Source organism: Ascaphus truei, unplaced genomic scaffold, assembly GCF_040206685.1.
Source record: "Ascaphus truei isolate aAscTru1 unplaced genomic scaffold, aAscTru1.hap1 HAP1_SCAFFOLD_547, whole genome shotgun sequence".
In the NCBI taxonomy this organism is placed as follows: domain Eukaryota; kingdom Metazoa; phylum Chordata; class Amphibia; order Anura; family Ascaphidae; genus Ascaphus; species Ascaphus truei.
In genome coordinates this window covers 102,501-114,905 of record NW_027456878.1, presented here as the reverse complement: position 1 = coordinate 114,905, position 12,405 = coordinate 102,501, and the positions used below count along the sequence as shown (strand labels likewise).

The 12,405-nt window shown below is 47.6% G+C and overlaps 1 protein-coding gene across 3 annotated transcripts in view; it reads right to left on the bottom strand.

Moving 5' to 3' along the window:
- Positions 1 to 12,405, bottom strand: part of APBB1 (amyloid beta precursor protein binding family B member 1) — a 138,492-nt gene that overhangs the window by 40,590 nt on the left and 85,497 nt on the right. For 2 of the 3 annotated variants that reach the window (XM_075584349.1, XM_075584350.1), the window contains exons 6-8: positions 8,478 to 8,538; positions 8,195 to 8,320; positions 6,118 to 6,245 (exon numbers count right to left, since the gene is read on the bottom strand). In XM_075584349.1, coding sequence (XP_075440464.1) covers positions 6,118 to 6,245; positions 8,195 to 8,320; positions 8,478 to 8,538 — 315 coding nt within the window. The remainder of the gene's footprint in view (positions 1 to 6,117; positions 6,246 to 8,194; positions 8,321 to 8,477; positions 8,539 to 12,405) is intronic. The other variant, XM_075584351.1, reaches the window with a different exon arrangement.

Here is a 12,405-nt window from a genome sequence, read left to right as displayed (position 1 = left end):
ACTAATACTGCCAACATACTGTAATCCCCCTTACCTACTAATACTGCCAACACACTGTAATCCCCCTCTTACCTACTATTACTGCCAACATACTGTAATCCCCCTCTTACCTACTATTACTGCCAACATACTGTAATCCCCCTCTTACCTACTAATACTGCCAACATACCGTAATCCCACCCTTACCTACTAATACTGCTAACATACTGTAATCCCCCTCTTACCTACTATTACTGCCAACATACTGTAATCCCCCTCTTACCTACTATTACTGCCAACATACTGTAATCCCCCTCTTACCTACTATTACAGCTAACATACTGTAATCCCCCTCTTACCTACTAATACTGCCAACATACTGTAATCCCCCTCTTACCTACTATTACTGCCAACATACTGTAATCCCCCTCTTACCTACTATTACAGCTAACATACTGTAATCCCCCTCTTACCTACTAATACTGCCAACATACTGTAATCCCCCTCTTACCTACTATTACAGCTAACATACTGTAATCCCCCTCTTACCTACTAATACTGCCAACATACTGTAATCCCCCTTACCTACTAATACTGCCAACACACTGTAATCCCCCTCTTACCTACTATTACTGCCAACATACTGTAATCCCACCCTTACCTACTATTACTGCTAACATACTGTAATCCCCCTTTTACCTACTATTACTGCCAACATACTGTAATCCCCCTCTTACCTACTATTACAGCTAACATACTGTAATCCCCCTCTTACCTACTAATACTGCCAACATACTGTAATCCCCCTCTTACCTACTATTACTGCCAACATACTGTAATCCCCCCTTTACCTACTAATACTGCCAACATACTGTAATCCCCCTTACCTACTAATACTGCCAACACACTGTAATCCCCCTCTTACCTACTATTACTGCCAACATACTGTAATCCCCCTCTTACCTACTATTACTGCCAACATACTGTAATCCCCCTCTTACCTACTATTACTGCCAACATACTGTAATCCCCCTTTTACCTACTATTACTGCTAACATACTGTAATCCCCCTCTTACCTACTATTACTGCCAACATACCGTAATCCCACCCTTACCTACTATTACTGCTAACATACTGTAATCCCCCTTTTACCTACTATTACTGCCAACATACTGTAATCCCCCTCTTACCTACTATTACAGCTAACATACTGTAATCCCCCTCTTACCTACTAATACTGCCAACATACTGTAATCCCCCTCTTACCTACTATTACAGCTAACATACTGTAATCCCCCTCTTACCTACTAATACTGCCAACATACTGTAATCCCCCTTACCTACTAATACTGCCAACACACTGTAATCCCCCTCTTACCTACTATTACTGCCAACATACTGTAATCCCCCTCTTACCTACTATTACTGCCAACATACTGTAATCCCCCTCTTACCTACTAATACTGCCAACATACCGTAATCCCACCCTTACCTACTAATACTGCTAACATACTGTAATCCCCCTCTTACCTACTATTACTGCCAACATACTGTAATCCCCCTCTTACCTACTATTACTGCCAACATACTGTAATCCCCCTCTTACCTACTATTACAGCTAACATACTGTAATCCCCCTCTTACCTACTAATACTGCCAACATACTGTAATCCCCCTCTTACCTACTATTACTGCCAACATACTGTAATCCCCCTCTTACCTACTATTACAGCTAACATACTGTAATCCCCCTCTTACCTACTAATACTGCCAACATACTGTAATCCCCCTCTTACCTACTATTACAGCTAACATACTGTAATCCCCCTCTTACCTACTAATACTGCCAACATACTGTAATCCCCCTTACCTACTAATACTGCCAACACACTGTAATCCCCCTCTTACCTACTATTACTGCCAACATACTGTAATCCCCCTCTTACCTACTATTACTGCCAACATACTGTAATCCCCCTCTTACCTACTAATACTGCCAACATACCGTAATCCCACCCTTACCTACTAATACTGCTAACATACTGTAATCCCCCTCTTACCTACTATTACTGCCAACATACTGTAATCCCACCCTTACCTACTATTACAGCTAACATACTGTAATCCCCCTCTTACCTACTATTACTGCTAACATACTGTAATCCCACCCTTACCTACTATTACTGCCAACATACTGTAATCCCACCCTTACCTACTATTACTGCTAACATACTGTAATCCCCCTCTTACCTACTATTACTGCCAACATACCGTAATCCCACCCTTACCTACTATTACAGCTAACATACTGTAATCCCCCTCTTACCTACTATTACTGCCAACATACCGTAATCCCACCCTTACCTACTATTACAGCTAACATACTGTAATCCCCCTCTTACCTACTATTACTGCCAACATACCGTAATCCCACCCTTACCTACTATTACAGCTAACATACTGTAATCCCCCTCTTACCTACTATTACTGCCAACATACTGTAATCCCCCTCTTACCTACTATTACTGCCAACATACCGTAATCCCACCCTTACCTACTATTACTGCTAACATACTGTAATCCCGCTTTTACCTACTATTACTGCCAACATACTGTAATCCCCCTTTTACCTACTATTACTGCTAACATACTGTAATCCCCCTCTTACCTACTATTACTGCCAACATACCGTAATCCCACCCTTACCTACTATTACTGCTAACATACTGTAATCCCCCTTTTACCTACTATTACTGCCAACATACCGTAATCCCACCCTTACCTACTATTACTGCTAACATACTGTAATCCCCCTTTTACCTACTAATACTGCCAACATACTGTAATCCACCTCTTACCTACTATTACTGCCAACGTACTGTAATCCCCCTCTTACCTACTATTACTGCCAATATACCGTAATCCCACCCTTACCTACTATTACTGCTAACATACTGTAATCCCGCTTTTACCTACTATTACTGCCAACATACTGTAATCCCCCTTTTACCTACTATTACTGCTAACATACTGTAATCCCCCTCTTACCTACTATTACTGCCAACATACCGTAATCCCCCTCTTACCTACTATTACTGCCAACATACCGTAATCCCCCTCTTACCTACTATTACTGCCAACATACTGTAATCCCCCTCTTACCTACTATTACTGCCAACATACCGTAATCCCACCCTTACCTACTATTACTGCTAACATACTGTAATCCCGCTTTTACCTACTATTACTGCCAACATACTGTAATCCCCCTTTTACCTACTATTACTGCTAACATACTGTAATCCCCCTTTTACCTACTAATACTGCCAACATACTGTAATCCCCCTCTTACCTACTATTACTGCCAACATACCGTAATCCCACCCTTACCTACTATTACTGCTAACATACTGTAATCCCCCTTTTACCTACTAATACTGCCAACATACTGTAATCCACCTCTTACCTACTATTACTGCCAACATACTGTAACCCCCCTCTTACCTACTATTACTGCCAACATACTGTAATCCCCCTCTTACCTACTATTATTGCTAACATACTGTAATCCCCCTCTTACCTACTATTACTGCTAACATACTGTAATCCCCCTTTTACCTACTAGTACTGCTAACATACTGTAATCCCCCTCTTACCTACTATTACTGCCAACATACTGTAATCCCCCTCTTACCTACTATTACTGCCAACATACTGTAATCCCCCTCTTACCTACTATTACTGCTAACATACTGTAATCCCCCTTTTACCTACTATTACTGCCAACATACCGTAATCCCACCCTTACCTACTATTACAGCTAACATACTGTAATCCCCCTTTTACCTACTATTACTGCCAACATACTGTAATCCCCCTTTTACCTACTATTACTGCCAACATACTGTAATCCCCCTCTTACCTACTATTACTGCTAACATACTGTAATCCCCCCTTTACCTACTATTACTGCTAACATACTGTAATCCCCCTCTTACCTACTATTACTGCCAACATCCTGTAATCTCCCTCTCACCTTCTATTACTGCCAACATATCGTAATTCCCCTCTTACCTACTATTACTGCTAACATACCGTAATCCCCCTCTTACCTAATATTACTCCCAACATACCTGTGACGGTGAGGGGGTAAGTCTTACTAATAAAGGTTAAACCCACTTGGTTACCGCTGATCTGTGTGTTGAGGTCCCACACCTGCCTCTCATCTACCATCGTCTCGTCCCACACCTGCCTCTCACCTCCCATCGTCTCGTCCCACACCTCGCATTGTCTCGTCCCGTGCCCCACATCTCCCATTGTCTCGTCCCACACCTCCCATTGTCTCGTCCCGTGCCCCACATCTCCCATTGTCTCGTCCCACACCTCCCATTGTCTCGTCCCGTGCCCCACATCTCCCATTGTCTCGTCCCACACCTCCCATTGTCTCGTCCCATGCCCCACACCTCCCATTGTCTCGTCCCACACCTGGCTCTCACCTCCCATCATGTCGTCCCACACCTCCCATTGTCTCGTCCCATGCCCCACACATCCCATTGTCTCGTCCCACACCTCCCATCATCTCGTCCCACACCTCCCATTGTCTCGTCCCATGCCCCACACCTCCCATTGTCTCGTCCCACACCTCCCATCGTCTCGTCCCATACCTCCCATTGTCTCGTCCCATGCCCCACACCTCCCATTGTCTCGTCCCACAATTCCCATCATCTCGTCCCACACCTCCCATCGTCTCGCCCCACACCTCCCATTGTCTCGTCCCACAACTCCCATCGTCTCGTCCCACACCTCCCATTGTCTCGTCCCATGCCCCACACCTCCCATCATCTCGTCCCATTCCCCACACCTCCCATTGTCTCGTCCCACACCTCCCATTGTCTCGTCCCACAACTCCCATCGTCTCGTCCCATGCCCCACACCTCCCATTGTCTCGTCCCACACCTCCCATCATCTCGTCCCATGCCCCACACCTCCCATTGTCTCGTCCCACAATTCCCATCATCTCGTCCCACACCTGCCATCGTCTCGCCCCATACCTCCCATTGTCTCGTCCCATACCCCACACCTCCCATTGTCTCGTCCCACAACTCCCATCGTCTCGTCCCATGCCCCACACCTCCCATCGTCTCGTCCCACACCTCCCATCGTCTCGTCCCACACCTCCCATCGTCTCGTCCCACATCTCCCATTGTCTCGCCCCATGCCCCACACCTCCCATTGTCTCGTCCCACAACTCCCATCGTCTCGTCCCATACCCCACACCTCCCATTGTCTCGCCCCATACCCCACACCTCCCATTGTCTCGTCCCACACCTCCCATCGTCTCGTCCCACACCTCCCATTGTCTCGTCCCATGCCCCACACCTCCCATTGTCTCGTCCCATGCCCCACACCTCCCATCGTCTCGTTCCACACCTCCCTTTGTCTCGTCCCACACCTCCCATCGTCTCGTCCCACACCTCCCATTGTCTCGTCCCGTGTCCCACACCTCCCATCGTCTCGTCCCACACCTCCCATCGTCTCGTCCCACATCTCCCATTGTCTCGCCCCATGCCCCACACCTCCCATTGTCTCGTCCCACAACTCCCATCGTCTCGTCCCACATCTCCCATTGTCTCGCCCCATACCCCACACCTCCCATTGTCTCGTCCCACACCTCCCATCGTCTCGTCCTACACCTCCCATTGTCTCGTCCCATGCCCCACACCCCCCATTGTCTCGTCCCATGCCCCACACCTCCCATCATCTCGTTCCACACCTCCCTTTGTCTCGTCCCACACCTCCCATCATCTCGTCCCACACCTCCCATTGTCTTGTCCCACACCTCCCATTGTCTCGTCCCATGCCCCACACCTCCCATCATCTCGTCCCACACCTCCCATTGTCTCGTCCCATGCCCCACACCTCCCATCGTCTCGTCCCACACCTGGCTCTCACCTCCCATATGTCGTCCCACACCTCCCATTGTCTCGTCCCATGCCCCACACCTCCCATCGTCTCGTCCCACACCTCCCATTGTCTCGTCCCATGCCCCACACCTCCCATCGTCTCGTCCCACAACTCTCATTGTCTCGTCCCATGCCCCACACCTCCCATTGTCTCGTCCCACACCTGGCTCTCACCTCCCATCGTCTCGTCCCACACCCCACACACGGATGCTCACAATGGGTTGTGAGTGCAGCAGAGTCTGGCCGGAGAGGTCGAAGAGCTTCAGAGAGTCCTGATCCAGGGCTAGCAGCATATCCTTGCCCTGCGAGACAGAGAATGTGAGATGTCCAGAAACACACCGTGGCTGGGGAGTTGTGTAGTTGTGCATCTGAACCGTGCCAGGATTGGCTATGTAGTTTTGTGTTTCTGAACCATGTCAGACTCTGGTTCTGTTGTTGTGTGTCACACCTGTATCAAGCTCTGGTTGTGTAGCTGTGTGTCTGTGATGGTGAAGGGGTTAACCAGGCTCACTAATAAAGGTTAAGCCCACTTAGTTACCACTGCTCCGTGTGTTGAGGTCCTAGAGTGTCAGCTCTTGGACCTAGATGACAGACATGCATTACTGTGACTGTGTGCAAATGATGAGACATTAAAGATTTCTGTGACATTTTGCCTTTCCTGGGGTGCTGGGACCAGAAATTTCTACGCTGTAAGTTTCAGGGTGGGATTGCTGGAGAAAGTCTTTACAGAACGTGTCTATGTATCGGGGTTCCAGAGTTATGGGATACCCCAGGAGTTGGATCCGAGAATAGAGTGAGATTCTCGGATCCAGCCAAGCACATTACTCCGGGCAAACTCTTACTCTGAAAACGTTCTTACGAGTCACCGCCAGGATTCCTGCTACAGCATCTTCCAGACAAGGTAAATGGGCATGAAGGGGTTAATGTATACCTGCAATCATACACGGGGTCCTTAGTTTAAAAGGGGGTCCCAAGTATAAGGAGGGGTGCCCAGATACATGCTCAGGTACCCTGAATCTGGTATAGGGGTTCAGGGGTTGCACCAGCTATATGATAAAGCTGAGAGTGATTTCTTGTGTTTAAAAAGTTTAAAAGTTATTTCTTGAGTGTGGCAAGAATGAGGCGAGTGTGTGTAGGCGATATATACTCTCACTCCATCCCTGACACCAGAATAGGGACTTACACATTTTTATCACACAACATACAGGACACAGTGTATTTTATTAAAGCGTTATATTTAATAGGTATATGTACTGATAACTTGTGAATGAACTGTGTGATTTCCAAGTCATGGATTCCGGCCAGCTCAGGTGGCTACCAAGCTTGGTGCCTCTGGGTCTGTGCGGAGTCCGGACTTGAAAGCCTCAGGGATGCCAAGGTGTTAGAACAGGAGGGGTACTGCAGTTATACTTGAGTACCTGCATCCTGGGCTAACACAGGGCTCTCCGTCCACCATTTGCCAGAACCCAGACTCTGCGGAGCCTGGGCAGCGGGTGGGTGCAATATGCAAAGAGGCAGAGGTGCCAGGTTGGCACATGCCCCTTAGCAAAATCCGAATCGGTGCCCACCCGGCTTCAGCATACCGGCAAATCAGTGATTGGCTGGCAGGAGAATTCCCACGCTCTGATTGGCTGTAGAGGTTTGTGAATGGGACACTGAAACCCATAAGAAACCTTGCAGCCAATCAGGACAGCGGATGCCAAGCGCCAAACCAACAGCGGCAAATTCAAAGATGCTCTGTACTGAATAGACGCGAGCCGGCAGAAAAGATTTTGAGTGAGAACATTTTCTAAGTCCCGCTGTTTGAGAACGTAGCAGTCGCGTCTGGCCTTGCGCCGTAATCAGTTCCAGGATTTTCGTGAGTACCTCCCGGTCATTGGAAAGGGCTCCTACAGAGGTCATTTTTGTGAATTTCGTTTAAAGGATAGATTTATTCATTAGCCCCATTCCCAGTAAGTGTGTTAACCCTGTAAATTGTGTAACATTGTGTGCATGTCTTTTCCTGAAATAAATTACAATTTATTTTATCTCCTTGCTTTGCTCAATCATATGATCCCGGTATAAAAAGGTGTTAATAAATCTGGTCTCCCGAGACAGTGTCACACCTGTGTCAGGCTCTGGTTATGTAGCTGTGTGTCACACCTGTGTCAGGCTCTGGTTGTGTAGCTGTGTGTCACACCTGTGTAAGCTCTGGTTGTGTAGCTGTGCGTCACACCTGTGTAAGCTCTGGTTGTGTAGCTGTGCGTCACACCTGTGTCAGGCTCTGGTTGTGTAGCGACAGTTGCCCGATACAGCTGTTCACAGCGACACTGCTTCTCCCCGGGGCCAAATCCTCCTCTGTCATCTCAACCCAACCAAGAGAGCGCACGGGGAAACTCTAAGAGACAGCACGTTAGAGAGCGCACGGGGAAACTCTAAGACTACATGTTAGAGAGCACTTGGAATAATAATCAGCATAAAAGACAGAGAGAGCAAGGGGAAAATCAGAGAGAGGGAGAGAGACAGGGGGAGAGCAGAGAGAGAGAGATAGGTACCTGTGAGTCGGGCGCTGTACTCAGCAGAGGCTCCTTATCTTCATCTGAGGGGTCAGAGGAGCTGAGAGAAGAGAATAAGAGCATTGTGGGACACAATCTATCAACCAATACCAGAGGAACATCAAATTGCCCAAATTGGACCCCCTCTCCCACACCCCCATTCAGCCTGCAGGTGACCTGGAAGAGGACAGGAATCAAAGAGGATTCTGGGACATCACACTACAAATAATAATATCCATAGGAACTTCTACATTCGAAATCCTGAGAATCACCTGACAGACACAGCTAGGGAGAGGAGCGGAGAGAGACAGCTAGGGAGAGGAGCGGAGAGACATCGCTCCCTATAGAGCCTGTCTCTCCCCATGCAGGGACCTATAGAGCCTGTCACTACCCATGCAGGGACGAACAGCGGCCTTTAGCATTGATAAGTTGGCCTGCAGCCATGCTCTTGAGCAGATATGCTTTTAAGTAGAAATGTTTCAAGTAGATATGAAGTTTAAAAAGGAAGACTATTGTTTCACTCATCTCATCTCTTCTCTTTCCTCAGGTAAAACCATATTCCAAATTGTCTGTCTGTCCTGATATCCTCCCCTGCTGTGTATTTAGTTCTATTTAGGTAAAAACATATTCCAAATTGTCTGTCTGTAAATTATCCCCCTACTGTCTTAATTTAATTCAGCTTTCACACTTGTGCAAGACAACACCAACCTTAGAAAAACCATTTGCTTTAACGTCCCTCGCATGTGCTAATTAAGTTTGTTGTGCCAGCCAGGTGACTTTCTAAAAGTATATAAGTAAACTCATAACAGCCACTGCTGCCTGCAGCCAATGCTCCTAAGCAGATATGCTTTTAAGTAGAAATGTTTCAATTAGATATGAAGTTAAAAAAGGAAGTTCAAAAAGAAGTGGAAAAGTGGACAACACCGACTGCTTCTGATTCCTGCAATTGATCTACGCTGGAAAGGAGGATATCATCTATCCCAGACTGCGCACCTCAGCACGTTACTATCGCTGTGATGCCGCCTTTACTTTTTATATTTGCTGTAACCTCACTTATTTTCAAATTATGCACTTTCTTCCACCAGTCGCCTTATGTCTCTAACTCTATTCATATATCTCCATCTCTCCTTCCTTCCTTCCCCACTTCCCTGTTCACATGAACTCCTTTCTTACCTCTGTCACCACACAGCTATATCCCCTGCACTAAAACACACCCCTACAAATCCTCCTCACACATTCTCTTTCTGTCCATGCTTCCCCTCCTCGCTTTTGGGGATATCTCTCCCAATCCTGGTCCATGCCTTATTTCTACTTGCTCTCGTCCTCGCCTTCCACATGCAACTTCTACTCCTTCTGGTGTAAACCCCTCCAACCTCATACCCATCCCCTGCCACCCTCCCTCCTCTCTCCCTTTCTCCTGTGCCCTTTGGAATGCTCGCTCCCTTTCTAACAAGTTCCTCTCTGTGCATGACTTCTTTCTCTCTAACTCTCTGCTTCTCTTTGCTATAACTGAGACATGGCTCACTCAGTCTGACTCTGCTCTGGAAGCTGTCCTCTCTTATGGTGGCCTTTCCTTCTCCCACACTCCACGCCCTGATGGCAGGGGTGGAGGCATGGGGCTCCTGCTCTCCTCTCTCTGCCGTTACCGAACCCTTCCTATTCCCCCCTCTCTTGCTTTTCCCTCCTTTGAGGTTCACACAGTCCAGATCTTCTCTCCTCTCCCTGCCTATGTGGCGGTCATCTATCGCCCACCTACCTCTACGTATCCCCCTTCTGCCTTTCTCTCTCACTTTGAATCCTGGCTCTCTTTCTTTCTCTCCTCAGACTCCCATGTTCTTCTCCTTGGGGACTTCAATTGCCACATTGATGACCCCTCTCTCCCTTGGGCTTCCCGCTTTCTTTCTCTAACGTCTTCTTTTGGCCTTCAACAGTGGACTGCAGCCAGCACCCACAAGGATGGCCACTACTTAAGACCTGGTTTTCACTAAAAATTTCTCTCTCCGATTTCTCCATTTCCCCTTTTCCTCTCTCTGACCATCATCTCATCTCATTCTCTCTATCTCGCTTCTCCACCTCCGTCTACCACCCGGTTTTGCAGAAACCTGCGCTCTATTCACTTACCTGACTTTGAGTCCACTTTACACTCCTCCCTCTCCTCTCTCAGCTCTGCTACAGACCCTGACAACCTGGTCAGGAACTACAACTCTGCCTTGTCCTCCTCTCTTGATCTACATGCCCCGCTTTCTCTCTGCCGCACTCGCCCATTTAACCCTAGACCCTGGTTAAATTCCCACACGCACATGCTGCGTTCCTCCACTCGTTCCTCTGAACACCTCTGGAGGAAGTCTCACACTCTCGCAGACTTCCTTCACTACAAATTTATGCTATCCCGTTTCAACTCTGCCCTCTCGCAAGCTAAACTAGCCTACTTTTATTCACTAATCAACATGCACAAGTCTAACCCACGCCGACTGTTCTCTGTCTTTGATACTCTACTCAAACCACCCTCAGTTGCCTCTCCTTCCTCCATCTCCACTCAGGACTTTGCTGACTATTTTAAGGAAAAGGTGGAATCCATACGGCAGAACATCCCCTCTGTTTCTTCCTCCCATCCTACACCTCTTCCTAACTCTCCTCCGGCCTTCCTTGACTCTTTTTCCACTGTCTCAGAGGAGGATGTGTCTCTGTTGATCGCCTCTTCTCCCTCTACCACTTGCCCTCTTGACCCCATTCCCTCCCATCTCCTAAAACCTCTTGCTCCTACTATAATCCCTACGCTCACACACATTTTTAACTCCCTCTGCTCTGGAACCTTTCCATCCTCCTTCAAACATGCAACAGTCATACCATTACTCAAAAACAGCAAGCTTGACCCTACCTGTCTTTCTAACTATCGACCTGTCTCCCTCCTGCCTTTTGCCTCTAAACTCCTTGAACGTCTTGTATTCTCTCGCTTGCTCCATTTTCTCAACACCAATTCTCTCCTAGACACTCTACAATCTGGCTTCCGCACTGCTCACTCCAAGGAAACAGCCCTCACTAAAATAACTGACGACCTCCATGCTGCCAAAAACAGAGGTCATTACACTCTGCTCATATTACTCGACCTCTCTGCAGCATTTGACACTGTGGACCACCCTCTTCTCCTTCACATTCTCCATACTATTGGTATTCGGAACAAAGCTCTATCCTGGATCTCATCCTATCTCTCCCATTGTACTTTCAGTGTCACTTCTGCTAACACCTCCTCCTCCTCTATTGATCTCTCTGTGGTGGTACCCCAGGGCTCTGTCCTGGGACCTCTTCTCTTTTCTCTGTATATACTCTCTCTAGGTGACCTAATAACATATTTTGGGTTTAATTATCACTTCTATGCTGACGACACACAAATGTACTTTTCAACACCCGACCTTACACCTGCTGTACAAACCAAAGTTTCTGAATGTCTCTCTGCTATATCATCCTGGATGGCCCTCCGCCGCCTTAAACTCAACATGGCTAAAACAGAGCTCCTCATACTTCCTCCCAAACCTGGCCTTACTACCTCCTTCCACATTACTGTTGGAACTACGATCATTCACCCAGTAGCCCAAGCACGCTGCCTAGGGGTCACACTCGACTCCTCTCTCACATTCGCCCCTCACATTCAAAACATTTCTAAAACCTGTCGCTTTTTCCTCCACAATATAACTAAGATACGCCCTTTCCTCTGTTGCTCGACTGCTAAAACTCTGACTCAGGCCCTCATTCTCTCACGCCTCGATTACAGTAACCTCCTGCTGTCCGGCCTTCCTGCCTCTCACCTGTCTCCCCTAAACGCTGCTGCCAGAATCACTCTACTCTTTCTTAGATCTGTCTCAGCATCTCCCCTCATGAAATCCATCTCCTGGCTTCCGATCAAATCCCGCATCCCACACTCCATTCTCCT